General features: G+C 35.9%; 1 protein-coding gene across 1 annotated transcript in view; it reads right to left on the reverse strand.

Moving 5' to 3' along the window:
- The window catches only part of CHIC2 (cysteine rich hydrophobic domain 2), a 58085-nt gene that overhangs the window by 25295 nt on the left and 15471 nt on the right, over positions 1 to 17319 (reverse strand). Inside the window, exons 2-3 of the mRNA XM_018049459.1 lie at positions 3186 to 3240; positions 2885 to 3040 (exon numbers count right to left, since the gene is read on the reverse strand). Of these exons, the coding sequence (XP_017904948.1) occupies positions 2885 to 3040; positions 3186 to 3240 (211 nt within the window). The remainder of the gene's footprint in view (positions 1 to 2884; positions 3041 to 3185; positions 3241 to 17319) is intronic.

A 17319-nucleotide genomic window follows, 5' to 3' on the forward strand; every position in this document is an offset into this window, starting at 1 on the left:
CACACACACACACATTGTTTATAATACTTTATAGTTTTATGGTAGTAGTACAGTACTATAGCGGGGCTTCCCTGGTAGCTCCACGGAAAAGGATCTGCCTGAGAGTACAGGAAACTCGGGTTCAATCCCTGGGTTGGGAAGATAGAGGGAAATAGAAATCCACTCCAGTATTGTTGCCTAGGAAATCCCATGGACAAAGGAGCCTGACGTGCTACAGTCCATGGGGGTGCAAGAGTCAGACATGACTTAGCAACTAAACAACAACTAGCACTATAGCAAATACATATACTATAAAGCTATAAATTATTACAAATGAGACCACATGGTATTAAAATCAAGATAGACACATAAAAATCAATAGAGTCCAGAAATAGATCCACATAAATATGGTTGACTGGCTTTTGACAATATACAATGGCAATTTACAGGAAAAGGATACTTTTTTCAACAAAACATCCTGGAAAACTTGAAGTCATATGTAAAAAATGAATTTTGACCTGTTATCTCACACCCATACAAATATGGATTCAAAATGGGTCATAAAATACAGAAAAGATCATAGGAGAAAAATGTGACCCTAATTTAGGCAAAGAATTCTTAGATATGATGACAAACACACAATTTTTAAAAATTTAATATACTGGACTTAATCAAAATAAAAAATTTTTGCTCTGCCAAAGACATAAGAGAATGAAAAAACAATTAAAGACTGGAAAAATATATTTGCAAGTTAAATATCTCACAAAGGATGTCCTTCAATTGGCAAATGGATAAACAAATTATATCCATACAAGAGAATGCTTCTCAGATTTCTACGTATCGGTTCTGTTCTATTGATTTCTATGGGTCCATCTTGAGTTTAATATCATGTGGTCTTATTTATATTTTATAGCTTACTTTGTCTTATTTTGTAAGATGAAAAGGGCAAATAAAATGATAAATAAAAGGTTAAAAATCCCAGCTTTAAATCTCACCCCCATCTGACAAAGCATCCCTTTTTTCAGGGCCTCTAACACCCTTCATATATGCAAGAAAGGTCACTCTCTCCAATTATGTAACAGCTTATACCCATGACAGGGAAACAGTTTTTTAACCAGTAATCATCATTTGTTTATGCCTACTGGACAGCAGAGTCCACATAAAATTAAATCATAAACATATATACAAGAAAGACTTCAGAGGTAATAATACAAAGTTGAATGAAATATACTTTCTGAAACTACAGACTGAAATAACCTAAAAAAGTCAATCTACCTTATGTCTCAAATAAGAAAGAATTCAATGAAAGCATCCAAAATATGATCTTGTTACTAAGAATGCATGGAAAAGGGTAGGAAGTTTCTTTTGTTTTCTAAATCCTACACTGTGCACACATTACAATATCTTGTTTATTCATTAAAAAAATAAAAAAAACTGTTTCAAAGGTTTCTATAGTAATAATAGTCTTTAATTCCTTGGGTTAAATAACAGCAACCAACCAAGCAAGGAAGTTACAGCCGTCACATAAGCATTGGAAATGCCCAAAGAGTAGGAGGGAATGAGGGGATCTACCTACAAGAGCTACAAATTCAACTGTGGATACAGGAAAAATCAGATTTTTTTCTTTTAATCTATGGTAGGAAGATGATCTGGTGAGTACTATATGGAGGGAAAAAAGAAATATTCTTGGAATATAAAAAATTAAATATTACAATAGCAATTCTATTACAAGGCAGTATCTGCTTCCTATCAATAAAATGCACTGGTTAAAAACCTTTTCCAGTAGAATATACATCTTATTTTTTAAGACAAAAAAGAACAAATAAAATTTGCTTTTCTATATTTCTTATGATTATTTGATAACAAAATGAAATGTAGCCACACAAAACTATTCGTTCACTTCCAATGTATTTCATCTTTATACATATAATTACCATAATTTTTTAAAGCTTTATAACAAAAAAATGTAACATTCAATCTGTACTAATTTGCCATACCTCTACCCACATCTTGGAAATTTTTTATTATAAGCAGTCAAAATTATTAGTCTTTAGATCATTTGTTCGCCTTCCCTGGTGGCTCAGTCAGTAAAGAATCCATCTGCACTTCAGGAGACCTGGGTTTGATTCCTAGGTCAGGAAGATTCCCTGGAGAAAGAATGGCTACCTGCTCCAGTATTCTTGCCTGGAAAATCCCACAGACAGAGGATCCTGGAGGGTTACAGCCCATGGGGTCGCAAGAGTCAGACACAACTTAGCAACTAAACCACTACCACCATCAGATCATTTTTTTCAGATTATAAGACTACTATTTCATCACAGGAAACTTGTAAAATAACAGCAACAAAAACTCTTTAAATAAAAAGAGAAAATCAAATTTTCCACAATTTTAATAAATAAAAACAAGCATTGCACCATTTTTCTCTGAGGTACTATCTTATAGATCAGTAACAATGCTATCAATATTTATTAGACTTACTTTGAACTATCAGCTAAAACCTTTACAAACACTATTTCATCCTTACAACAGTCCTATTTAGTAGGGAGGTAAATATTGCCATTTTACAGATATGTCAACTAGAGTTTAAAGAGGTTAGGAAACACATTCTAGGTGGTCACAGAGATAAGTGGCAGACCCTAATACAAATTTTCAATTACCATCATCAATGGATATATAGATAAGGCTGTACTCTATTCTAACGTAATGTCTTATATCATAAAAATTACATGTTATTTTTAGATAGCTATTGAATATAACAGTATATGATCAATCACTTCTCTACTGGATCAAATTATTTTTATTATTCAGAATAGTGACTCATTCAATACAAAAAATAAAAACTAGATAGTGCAAGATCTCGCTTGTCTACTTCTAAATTTAAATTAAAATATATAGTTCAACTTACTCTTTTACTGAGGCAAATAACTGGCCACATACTGCAACCTAAAGTGCAGCAGCAACAAAGGCAGCCACAAAGTAGCCAACGTACATTAACAGGAAGATTCTTCTTAAGACAACTGTTAACTCTGTTGATGCTGGCTTTAAATTCTTCAGGAGCTACCTAAAGAAAAATTTTAAGAAATAACAAACAATACTGAAATATTAATGTCAATAAACATGTCTCTCTAACATAAATTTTTTTCTAATTTGTTAGGAAAAGACTATTTTTGAGGTATATAAATAATGTCTAAATAATTGACACTCACTTTTCCAGTTAATGAAGAGGGGAATTCTGATTCAAATTTGTTGCTCAGTCCAAATCTATATTTAAAAAAAAAAAAAAGAAAAATATGTTATTATATGTCACTGTTACAAAAAATAAACCACTTAACTTAATAAAAGGTCAAGTAAATAAGAGCACAACTTTATAACTTTATACACAGAATAACAATAGAAGCTTAAGACATAATTAGCAATTTATGAAATACAAAAAACAATTCTGCAGCTGAATCAAAACTTTTATACAAGAGGTTAAGAATATATATAGACATCACTTTTCTTGGAGTTATCTTTGTGAGCCAAATATTAATGAAACGGAAAACAACACAACTGTCCAATTTTGTCAAAATTACCAAGATTCTTGCAATTAAGTAACAGAAAGCTAAAATTTCTGCTATTAATTACTCTTTAGGTCAACAGCATTTTGTTAATACTCAACAAAATAGTTACTTGTCTAAGAATGCAAATAACATTTTCTAAGACCAGCATATCTACTGCTATTATACCTAGAGAATGTTAAAAATATTTGGAACAACATGGCTACTTTAACTTTCAAATACTAAGACATTTGCTATACATATTTCCAAAGAAATGAAACCAAGGTAGTACATTTTAACATCTTTAAGCTTTTAAATGTTTGCACAGATCATGAAGATTGACTGGGCACTTGACTATTTCTTTGCATAAGTTAGCAGGAAAGAAAAAAACACACTCATAGACACATTGGTAACAGCAGATTGCACCGTGGAAATAAAATTGAGGTGTTTATATATGGTAATTTTTTACTGGATTCTGGAGCCAAATCTTTTTTCCAGTTTTACTGAGATTTACTTGGCATATAAAACTGTATTAGTTTAAGATATACAACCAAATGATTTGATACATGCCTACACTGTGAAATGATTACCACAGTTAAGCTCACTAGTTCATATCCATCACCTCACGTATTTTTTTTCTCGTGAAGAAAATGCTTAAAATACACTGTCTTAGCAGCCAGTCTTGAACACACAAGACTGCATCTTAAATAGCTGGCACTGGTAAGAGGGATCCCCTGGGATATTCTGTATGAAAGAGCTGGCCAAGGTTTCTGACTCAACCATCAGTGAAGCCACAGAGAGAAATTAAGTAGGTAGTCCGTCTTAAGGCTGTAAGGGGTGGTGGAGACTGGCCAGGTATTGTGTGAATGTATGAGTCAGATCCAGCTGACTACTGTCACACTAGAATGCAGGCCTAACGCTGACAGTCTGTATGACTTTCTTCTTCTAGGAGAAGCTAGAAAACCAGACCTCTATGCAAAATTTCCCACCTTTAAAATCGTGTGCAAATCAATCACAGCACTTCTGTGGGTCAGGCTATCATTTGCATCATGACCTAGACTTCTCCACAACATCTAGATGGTGGCATCAGAGACCATCCTGTCATCATCTTAAAGTACTTTCAAAAATTATTTAATAGTAGCATTGAAATAACATCAATATGTCTTTATAAACAATGGATACTATTTATGGGAAAAACTACAATACAATTACCTAGGTCCAAGACAAAGTTCTCTTCACACTAAACGTAAACCATTACTATTTAATGTAACTCTGGTATTGGTGATATTCTCTTTCCAAGACTCTGAGTTAAACCTATTTTTCAATATGGGGGCCTCAGAACAATGTGGTTCTACCTGAGATTGTCCCTATAGATAATTCACCTCCAATTGCAAAGGTCCCAGCACGAGGAAAAGGTATACAGTGCTTGCCGATAGTTCTGAGGTCTCTGGATAATGGACTTCCTTTTCATCTATTTCTCTTAGAGAAGATATAATTCAACAAATATTTACTGAGTATTGGCTTCTAAATTATACATTTCCATCTCTTGTGTCATCTCCTTTTGTCTGATGACTTTCTCCTTCAATCAATAGGTTTCATTTCAATCACGTTTATTATTGCAATTAACCATCTCCTTCCAACTGGTTTTGAAATTTTTTTAGAAAAGCAACAACCAGATACCTCCAAGTCTCCTAAAGATAAGTGTCTTCCCCTACCATCTTCAGCCATTAATATTTAATATATTTAAATATTTAAAACAGAATTTTATCAAATACCAATAGTTTGCTAGGTAATATGCTATGTTGGAGGGAGCAGTCCAGCATGAGTATAAACATCAATTTCCTTTCTTTCCCAAGACTGGATATCCCCTACAATAGGGCTGAGTGGCTGGGTGTTGATGCTTTATCCAGGGAGCACTACCAACTAATTGCCCTGCTGTTCCTGTAAGTCAAGGTTCCTTTTAAGTCAAGCTAGTAGTTATTCTTCTGAGTAACAACTAGCAGTTACAAGGACTTTCCTTAGGCACTCCCCTCTTCAGTCATACTTTTGATGTGTCTTAAGAACAGATAATAACCCTTCTTTCTTCATCTGGCCCCTAAAAGAATGACGTGTTCACAATAGATGGGACTGCTTAGCTCTGCCACCAGCCTTTAACTTGGTGCCAATGATTTTTCCTCACTTGTGGTTTCCCACCTTCTGAACAAGAATACCTATAAAGAGTGTCAAAAAGATACTGCTGTTGAAGAGCTTGGAGCCTTCCCAGCCCACAGGAGTGAATCCCAACAAAAATTTGCTTTCCTTTTAAAAGTCTTTAAAAGACATTTAGATTTGAATCAAGTACTTCGTGATTACAGGCAGATCGAGCCATGATGTCCAGGCACCCTTTCCATTTGCACTCTGCTATATTTAAACATCTGGTGTCAGGACGTCTTTGCTCTCTTAAACCCTTGAGGACTTCACTGAACTTAAGTTTATGCAATTTATATTTATCACTATTTTGGATTATACATTAGAACCGAAACCCCTAAAACATTCAAAATATTTTTTCATAAATGAGTCCACTGTATGCTAATGAAAATGTTTGTATGACATGTCTTTTTCAAAGCCAAAAACGTTAATTTAGTGATATCTTCACACATCTCTTTAATGTCCAACGATGGGAGACAGATGAATTTTTACCTCTCTTTCTGCATTCAGTCAGTAGTGACACGCTCTTTTGTGTGTGTGAGTGCTCAGTCGTGTCTGACTCTGCAACGCCATGGACAGCAGCCTGCCAGGCTGTTCTGTCCACAGAAATTTTCCAGGCAAAAATACTGAAGGGGGTTGCTATTTCCTACTGCAAGGGATCTTCCCAACTGAGAGATGGAACTCATGTCTCCTGCATTGGCAGATGGATTCTTTACCACTTGAGCCAGCAGGTAATCCCCCAAGCTCTTTTGGTTAATGTTTATTAAGAAAATTGAGTTTCACCAGATATGTAGTTGAAAAATTGTGTATACTCTTTGCTATTATAACAACACTTGATAAGTGGTAGCTTATTAAGAATTTTTTGCAAGGCGGAAAAAATTTTATCAATGAACTTTTAATACTTTGTTAAATTAAAATCCACTGTGTATCTTTTTTTTAACTAGCTTTCTTTTTTCTTTACCCACACCTGATTCTTTAAGTTCATGTATCTCTACCTTGGAAAACACTGGTAGATTGAGTGATACGGATTTCCAAATGTTGATACATGTCATTGTGTGATATCAGAATCATCACACTATTAACTACCAATCTCATCAAAAGTTTTGGGATGTTGTCAAGCTCACAGTGGCAGATATAAGTTTTCTAAAAATTCTAATTTTCATCTGAAAGCTGGAATTATTCACAACAAATGCGATCAGCTGTTCTACCTGAAGTGAGTCTTGCTTTACTTTAGAAAAGAGGCTGAATAACCAGCAGTATATAAATAAAAGAAAAGAAAATGGTTGCTTTAATTTAAGCTACCATTAACACCTTAAAAACTAACTTCAAAACATATTACTTTAATAGATGACTTTTTCCCTAGCTTTGAATGTTGCTGTTGGAGACAAGCAGTAGCTGTGGATTTTAACAAGTGTCCTTCGTAGCCATAAGCAATAAAAGTAAGAAGGAAAAATGCAGGGAAAAGTTGGAAAAGGTAAGTACAAGGAAAGAGAGAAGAAACAAAGAAGAAAGTGAAGACTGACAAAGTGTTACCAAAAACTGTCTTAATTACTATTCAATACTTACTACCTATCAGTTCACTAGATGTTTGAAAGAAAATGTAGACATATGCTACATCTAGGTGATGAGGAATTCCAGTTGAGTTATTTCAAATCCTTAAAAATGATATTGTTAAAGTGCTGCACTCAATATTCCAGCAAAATTGGAAAACTCAGCAGTAGCCACAGGACTGGAAAAGGTCAGTTTTCATTCCAATCCCAAAGAATGGCAATGCCAAAGAATGTTCAAACTACTGCACAATTGTACTCATCTCACATGCAAGCAACATAATGCTCAAAATTCTCCAAGCCAGGCTTCAACAGTACGTGAACCATGAACTTCCAGATGTTCAAGCTGGATTTAGAAAAGACAGAGGAATCATAAATCAAATTACCAATATCCACTGGATCATTGAAAAAGTAAGAGAGTTCCAGAAAAACATCTATTTCTGCTTTATTAACTATGCCAAAGCCTTTGACTGTGTGGATCACAACAAATGGTGGAAAATTCTTCAAGAGATGGGACTACCCAGACCACCTGACCTGCGTCCTGAGAAATATGTATGCAGGTCAGGAAGCAACAGTTAGAACTGGACATGGAACAATAGACTGGTTCAAAATTGGGAAAGGAGTACATCAAGGCTGTATATTGTCACCCTGCTTATTTAACTTATATGCAGAGTACATCATGCGAAATGCTGGGCTGGATGAAGCACAAGCTGGAATCAAGATTGCGGGGAGAAATATCAATAACCTCAGATATGCAGATGACACCACCCTTATGGCAGAAAGCGAAGAAGAACTAAAGAGCCTCTTGATGAAAGTGAAAGAGGAGAGTGAAAAAGTTGCCTTAAAATTCAACATTCAGAAAACTAAGATCATGGCATCCAGTTCCATCACTTCATGGCAAACAGATGGGGAAACAATGGAAACAGTGACAGACTTGATTTTGGGGGGCTCCAAAATCACTGCAGATGGTAACTGCAGCCATGAAATTAAGACACTTGCTCCTGGAAGAAAAGCTGTGACCAACCTAGACAGCATATTAAAAAGCAGAGACATTACTTTGTCAACAAAGGTCCATCTAGTCAAAGCTATGGGTTTTCCAGTAGTCATGTATGGATGTGAGAGTTGGAGTTTAAAGAAAGCTGAGCATTGAAGAATTGATGCTTTTGAACTGTGGTGTTGGAGAAGACTGCAAGGAGATCCAACCAGTCCATCCTAAAGGAGATCAGTCCTGAATATTCATTGGAAGGACTGATTCTGAAGCTGAAACTCCAATACTTTGGCTACCTGATACGAAGAACTGACTCACTGGAAAAGATCCTGTTGCTGGGAAAGATTGAAGGCAGGAGGAGAAGGGGACAACAGGGGATGAGATGGCTGGACAGCATCACTGACTCAATGGACGTGAGTTTGAGTAAGCTCTGGGAGTTGGTGATGGACAGGAAAACCTGGTGTTGCAGTCCATAAGGTCACAAAGAGTCGGACATGACTAAGCGACTGAATTGAGTTGAGCTACATCTACGTCTATTCCTATTACCTGAACATTTTGTCCTGAATCACTGTTAAAATAAGCACTGCTTTAGAAGTGATAAAAGATTTAAACTGTTTTCAAAGAATGGCAAAAAGATAAAACACATCAAACTTAGCCTGTATTACTCATATATATTACAAGTTTACAATCTACTAGATCTTGGAGAAAAAGAATTCATTCAAATCAAACTATTCAGCACCTTCTCTGTAACACTTCATGATCACAAAGTCCTACAAAGGAAGGCTTGCATAGCTTTTTAGAAATTTTTTAAGGAAGAAAGCATTTATGAGGCCGATTTTTAGCTTTTGCATGTGTGTGGGGGTGGGGGATGGGGTGGATTTTAGTTCTCTGACCAGTATTGAACCTGGGCCCGTGCCAGTGAAACAGCAGAGTTCTAACCACTGGACTGCCAGGAAATTCCTCCAATTCTTACTTTTATATAAATTGAGGTAATTTTGAAAGTTCTTAGAAATTCTTATAATATATCTGGTGAAGTTCTGCAAAGGGACTGAAACTTTACACCTAAGTCTAAATGGAATCTTGAAATAGGATTCTTTTACTCATACCCGACCTACTTTCATATCACTGTCGCCTCATTCCTAATCTACAGCCAAAACTCAGAGTAAGCGACTCTAATCTGCTACCCTGCACTCTCATCTTCATCCAATTCAGAACCTCTTTTCATGATAGATCCTACCCTTTTCAAACTTCTTTTAATATTTAACTTTGGAACCTCTAATTATTGATCTGCTACTTGGATACCTTAAATACGTATATTTTCTCCTATGAAATGACAATCTCTCCTTAGAAATTCTCAACTACAGCTCATTCTCTGGAGTCCATCTTCCAGACTCCATCTTCCATGTTCTCATAATACTTGACTATATTCTCTCTTGCATAGCCAATTATCATGTCTCATTATAATAATTTCATAAGCCTAATTCCCTACCTTGATAATCAGTGAGATGGTTATAGGTAGGCATGATATCTTAACTGCCTTTATATTCTAAATGTCTGGCCCAATGCCTGACAAATATTCAAAATATTTGCTAAATAAATAAATTTCCAAGCCAGAAAAGTGTTTTACATTTCACTAACTCCTCACTGCAAACTTCCACTCCACTGTTCTCTCTTCTGATGCACATGACTCTCACATTGTTCCAAGTCTCATCATTTTCAGTATTCCAGGTCACTCCCTCTGTGTTGAGGATCCCCAAGATCATCCTCCAGTTTGATGATTCACTAGGAAGACTCAAGGGACTCAACGTATTGTTGTACTCAGAGCTAGATTTACTACAGCAGAAGGGTACAAAGCAAAATCAGCAAAGGGAAGAAGGATATGGGGTGAAGTCTAGAGGAAACCAGAAACAACCCTGCAAGAATCTCTTCTCAATGAATAATACAGGATGTGCTTAGTTCCTCCACAAACTAGTTTTCACAACATATATATAATGTTGTCTACCAGGAAAGCTCATTAGAGAGTCAGTACCAAAGCTTTTACCAGGGACTAGTCACATAGGCCCCCTTGACTTAGTATGTACCAAAATTCCAGACACCCAGAAGGAAAGCAGACGTTCAGTATAAACCACGTTATTTGGACAAACAGTTTAGGCACAGTGAGCCATTCTTATCAATTCTGGGCATACTGGGAACACTTCCAAAGTACAAGTTCTCAGACACCAACCAAAACCAACACAGCAAACAAGGCTTTTTAAGGATAGCAGTCTCAAATCTGCTATGTTCTTTTCTGCATAACTTCACACTCTCTAAGGATACAGACATTTATGTCACAGTTTTTTCTTTCTACAACTCCTGTCTTTATCCCAAATAATTCAATATTCAGCACCAAAATCTAACTATTAACTGACATTATCTATTCTGAGGAAATTCACTTCTATTTAAATCAGCAACCAACATCAACACTTAGAATTATATCCTGAAATTCAGAACTGTAAATTTCTCCTCTTATCACCAAACCATCACTCATTTCATTTCTTCCACTTTTATTAAATTTGTTTCCTCGTGTCTGGTTGTAACCCACTCTTCCTTACTACTCCTCCTAGCTTTTCCATTCTAAATCTGCTCCCTATGATTCTACTTTCTCTTTACATGCCAGAACACAGTCAATCACTTAACCATACTCAAAAAGAACCCTTTATTTTCTGCACCTCTAGAGGGTCTTTTGTCAATCCAATGGAAATGTTTATATTCTTCCCTTCAATTTCCACTGACTGGAGCTACATTAGGGAAAAAAAAAACACCATAAATTACATCTAACTTCAGTTAGATTAATGCAGTAACAATCTTAAATCATTCATAATCAGCTTCCTTTTCCATACTTCACAACTGCTCCTCTGTATGCTCAGCCTTATGCTCACAACCCACTTTTTTTCTTTTTGCAGATAACCATAGTTCCTTAACTCCAACCAAAGAGAAAAAGACCAATGAAATAAAAAGCTGCTTTGCTTTCTCTCCCTTTCATGTTTAGATTTACCTCCCTGGGTAGTCTCTGCCTACAATGCGGGAGACCCGGGTTCAATCCCTGGGTTGGGAAGCTCTCCTGGAGAAGGAAATGGCAACCCACTCCAATATTTTTGCCTGGAAAATCCAATGGATGGTGGAACCTGGTAGGCTACAGTCCATGGGGTCACAAAGAGTCAGACATGACTAAGCAACGTCACTTCACTTCAGTAACTATATCATCTTTCTCAACGGAGGCAAGCTAATCATTTGCTACGATGCATCTCGTTCAGTCTCCTCTGCAATCTACTCATTTCTCCCTCTTTTGGGGCTCCTTACACAAAGCTTACAAAATTGCCTAAGTCTACTCAGCCTGAGAATCTAAACTCCTATTTTCCTCTCCCTCAACGTATGATGGCATCCATCTCTTTACCTTCATCACCCAGTGTCTTGAAAAAGTCTTCCACATTCATCTCTTTATCTCACCTCCTATTCATTACTCAAACCACTACAATCCAGGATGTAATCCAAATTTCTCTACTGATAAGATTGCTCTTAACAGAATAGTTGAAAACACTCTTTTCCTTGAGTCCTACTTACAGAGCATGTTTTCTCCTAGCGAACAACTTGATTACCAGAGTAGGGAATGTCTTATTTGGTATCAGTTCAGTTTAGTTGCTCAGTTCTGTCCAACTCTTTGCAACCCCATGAATTGCAGCATGCCAGGCCTCCCTGTCCATCACCAACTCCTGGAGTTCACTCAGACTCGCGTCCATCGAGTCAGTGATGCCAGCCAGCCATCTCATCCTCTGTCGTCTCCTTCTCCTCCTGCCTCCAATCCCTCCCAGCATCAGAGTCTTTTCCAATGAGTCAACTTTTTGCATGAGGTGGCCATAGTACTGGAGTTGCAGCTTTAGCATCATTCTTTCCAAAGAACACCCAGGACCGATCTCCTTTAGAATGGACAGTTGGATCTCCTTGCAGTCCAAGGCACTCTCAAGAGTCTTCTCCAACACCACAGTTCAAAAGCATCGATTCTTTGGTGCTCAGCTTTCTTCACAGTCCAACTTTCATATCCATACATGACCACTGGAAAAACCACAGCCTTGACTAGACAGACCTTTGTTGGCAAAGTAACGTCTCTGCTTTTGAATATGCTATCTAGGTTAGTCATAACTTTCCTGCCAAGGAGTAAGCGTCTTTTAATTTCACGGCTGCAATCACCATCTGCAGTGATTTTGGAGCCCCCCAAAAATAAAGTCTGACACTGTTTCCACTGTTTCCCCATCTATTTCCTATGAAGTGATGGGACCGGATGACATGATCTTCGTTTTCTGAATCTTGAGTTTTAAGCCAACTTTTTCACTCTCCTCTTTCACTTTCAAGAGGCTTTTTAGTTCCTCTTCACTTTCTGCCATAAGAGTGGTGTCATCTGCATATCTGAGGTTATTGATATTTCTCCCAGCAATCTTGATTCCAGCTTGTGCTTCTTCCAGTCCAGCGTTTCTCATGATGTACTCTGCATAGAAGTTAAATAAGCAGGGTGACAATATACAGCCTTGACGTACTCCTTTTCCTATTTGGAACCAGTCTGTTGTTCCATGTCCAGTTCTAACTGTTGCTTTCTGACCTGAATATAGGTTTCTCAAGAGGCAGGTCAGGTAGTCTGGTATTCCCATCTCTTTCAGAATTTTCCACAGTTTATTGTGATCCACACAGTCAAAGGCTCTGGCATAGTCAAGAAGGCAAGATGATTTTCTGGAACTCTCTTCCTTTTCCATGATCCAGCGGATGTTGGCAATTTGATCTCTGGTTCCTCTGCCTTTTCTAAAACCTGCTTGAACATCTGGAAGTTCATGGCTCACGTATTGCTGAAGCCTGGCTTGGAGAATTTGGAGCATTACTTTACTACCGTGTGAGATGAGTCCAATTGTGTGGTAGTTTGAGCATTCTTTGGCATTGCTTTTCTTTGGGATTGGAATGAAAACTGACCTTTTCTAGTCCTGTGGCCACTGCTGAGTTTTCCAAATTTGCTGGCATATTGAGTGCAGCACTTTCACAGCATCATCTTTCAGGATTTGAAATAGCTCACCTGGAATTCCATCACCTCCACTAGCTTTGTTTGTAGTGATGCTTTCTAAGGGCCACTTTACTTACAGCAAATACTTTCTTTGCTATGCCTTTTATTTCTGCCAAAGCTTTGCTTTTTAAATCTATTCTACACCAACCAAAGCAATATTGTCAGATAAAGTTTTAATGAAACCATCCTTTTTTATTAAATGGACAAGAAACGCCACATACTTCATGTTTGCTAACTACAGAATACCATCTTTAATGATTTTGATGTGACATAAGTTACTTAGTTTTGATACTACCTTAGCTCTAGTTCAGCAGGAGGGTTGGGGAGAGGGGCTGGTTTTTTCACTTTAAGTTTGGCAGGAGGTAAGGTTTGTTAGCAATGAAAGTGACATATGTTTCAATTTAAATTGACAGCATTAGAAATTACTCCTTTTATCCATTATGTTCCTTCAAGTTTGAGGTTTTTAAATATAATAATCTACTTTATTCTAAGTCAAGGTATAATTGGCCATGGACAGTAATAAAAAGGTCAAATTTCTTAAAATAATAATATGCTTGAAAGAAGAATAATGGATAGGAAGCTGAATTCAACCTAATAACCTAATATTTTATTAATCCAAAAAACTGGAAGCAGCACTTAATAATTTTAAGATATAATTCAAGATGGGTGGCATCTTAATTTAGTTAGCTACAGAAACTAACAGATGAGATAAAACTAAAAAACATTTTATGTTGGCAAGAAGGTCTTAAGATGGAAAATATCCATGTACTGAGAGTGAACTATAAATTATTACAGCCATTCCAGAAATTAATTTGGCATTAAAAATATTTATACTTTTGGTACAGTAAGTTTTCCTTTCAGGGATCTTGCCTAAAAAATAATCTGAAATGTGAATAAAATTATATGCACAATTAAGTTTCCTGAAAGTTTATTCACAATAGAGAAAAATAAACAAAATAAAATATGGAGAATATTAAGTAAACTACTACAGTATCTCAACATAATAGAATACTAGACAACTATTAAAAATGAAGTTGCAAACTAATAATATGGAAAGCACATATAATATACTGTTAAGCAAAAAATACAAAAACATACACATAGCATATGATCTAGAATGTAAAAGAGAAAACCTTACAAAATCATAAACCCTTCAAGCACACAATTTGATAGTACATGGAGAGAGGAGCCTGGACTACCACTTATGGGGTCACAAACAGTCAGATACAACTGAGTGCACATACACACAAAGGGTCTTAAAAAAATTCATTACAGTGGCACAGATATGTTAATGAATAACCAAGTATTATGCAGTGTTTTTCTGTTTTTTTGTTTTGTTTTAAATATTTATTTATTTGGCTGCCTTGGGTCTTAGTTGTGGCATGTGGGATCTAGTTTCCTGAGGAAAGACCAAATCTGGGCCACCTGCGTTAGGAGCTCAGCGTCTTAACCATTGGACCACCAGGGAAGTGTTATTTTGGTGAGGGAGATCTAAACACATTTTGTTTCATTTGTTGTTTCTTAAAATAGGATCTATTTTTCAGTAGATATATAAGCAAATATACTAAAAGTATTTTATAACATATAACAACATCAACATAATTTCTTATATTTGAATCTTTTATTTGGTATTAACTAGGTATGTTATCACAAGTAAAAAAGAAGTTTGGGGTTCACTAATCAGCTTTCCTGGATGCATTTCAACCTTTTCTGTAGTTCTAGTCCATATAATCTCATCCTTTTTAACTGTGATTTTTAATTCTGCTGTGTTCCTGTATCTCCTCATATTAATATCTCTTAGATGCACTGTTATTTTGAATTAAAATATGTTTTGAACTCAGTGAATTCTGCCTTTTAAATAAATGAAGTATAACAATCTGAGTTCAATTTTGTTTTGTGCTGTGTTTATTTTCCTTGTTTCTGAGTGCAGTGCTACTTTTAACAGTGAAAGTTTTAAAGCAGTAGAAAGACGACAATTGTATGAAATTAATTATGATACACTAATCTGAAAGATACTACACAGCTCAAAACCATTTACACTTGAAGAGTAACCTGTTGCTCTGCATGTCTTATTAGGATCCCCCTGAACTCTGGTGAATTAGATCACAAATGGGCATTTGCTTTAAGAATAACTAGCTCCTGGGCTGTGGGATGGCCAGGGCTACCCAACCTGGACAACATTAACTAATTCAATTTGATCCTCTTTCTTGATGTATCTGAGAAAGAAACAACAGATGGTAACAAGAAGCTGAAAAGCCAAGATATAGTAAAGTTATGAGTAAGTACAGGTTAAAACAAATTTAAAAAAAGGAATAGGCTGAAGCCAACAGTAAGCAGAAACTGTTAAGATAAAAGGAAAAAAAGGTCTGCCAGTTCGTGGCAACAGCAGAAGCTAGAACTGAAAGGTAAGTCGCTGTGACAGACCACTAGACCAACGGACACAAGCTGCTGAGAAAAATGACACAATAACTTCATCACCAGAGCTGCACTCAATTATCCAAAACAATAATATTCCAGTCTCCTTGAAGTCTGGCTATGCAATCGCAAAGTTTCCTGTCTTCTTAAGTCTCCATGCAGTCTTACAAAAAATCTGCACTACGAAAGGACCCCTGAGTGTTTCTGTTCTTGGAAATCTAATAGAGCCTAATACTTCAGACTATGTAAGAACCTGTAATAACATTGGCAAATGTTCCCAGTATAGTAAATGAAGAATGCGGAATACAAAGTACTTTATAAGTATGGTCTCAATTTTTTAACAAAAATATGTACATAAACATAAAAACAGAAAAAGTTTATCAAAATAGTGATTAATCTTAGGCAATAATATTATGGGTGGTATTTCACTTTCACAATTTCATGTTCTCCAGAACTTCAATAATTACTCATATGTACTTTAAACCAAATATTTTATTAGGGACAAATATATCGAAATATTAAATGACCTTTTCCTCTTGGTGATAACAGATGACTTACTTTCTGCTTCACTGGGAAATACTACTTTTCAATTTCTAATAATCTTTATGCTTTTATTAGAATTAGAAAAAGTATTAAACCTGAAAAAAAGTAGATAAAGGAGTTTTTTATTTTTAACCTTGCCTAAGGAAATATACACACAATTGACATGTTTAGATTTCAAGATAATTCTACTAGTTTAAAGTGTATTTCAGAGCATACTTCAAGGATTTTAAAAGTATGTATAAATATATGCTATATAAATTATAAAGAATTTGGAAATTAAATAGAAAAAAAAAATCCTAATTCCACAACAATAGAATCTCTAAATCTGAGAGCTAAAAGAGACCACGACCATCATTTGGTCCAAATATTTAATTTTACAAATGAACAAACTGATGCATAGAATGCAAATAATTTGGGTATCATAACTAATCAACATGTAAGATCTAGCCTACAGCCTTATTCTCCTGAACCCAAGCCTGGGTAATTTCTACTACTGGACAATGCCTCTAATAACTTTCTCTGTAAGCAAAGAAAACATTTATCTCTTTGAACTAGAAACTCTAAATTGAGAAAACATTTGAGAACTGGAGGGAAAAAACTTTTTCCATCAAACAGAAATTATAAAGTTAAAAACAAGACGTGGGACTTCCCTGGTGGTCCAGTGGCTAAGACTCTACGCTCCCAATGTAGGGGGCCTGAGGTTCAATATCTGGTCAGGGAACTAGATCCCACATGTAGCAACTAAGAGTTTGCATGCTGCAACTATAAGATTCCACATGCTGCAATTAAACATCCCACAAGCTACAACACCCAGCATAGCCAAATAAATTTTAAAATGCTGATAAACTACAAGAATGTATTAAAAAATAACACACAATAAATGTTAACATTCTCATATGGATCTAGGGGGAAAAATCTGGTTTTGAGCTTTTCACATTTGTATCTAAAATCCCCACATATGTAGGATTTTCCTGTAAGTATTTCTGTTGATGAATTATATAGAGAACACTTGAGTTTGCTGCTCTGGTTCAAAAAAAGCAATTA

The sequence above is a fragment of the Capra hircus genome, chromosome 6 (genome assembly GCF_001704415.2).
Source record: "Capra hircus breed San Clemente chromosome 6, ASM170441v1, whole genome shotgun sequence".
NCBI classification, from domain to species: Eukaryota; Metazoa; Chordata; class Mammalia; order Artiodactyla; family Bovidae; genus Capra; species Capra hircus.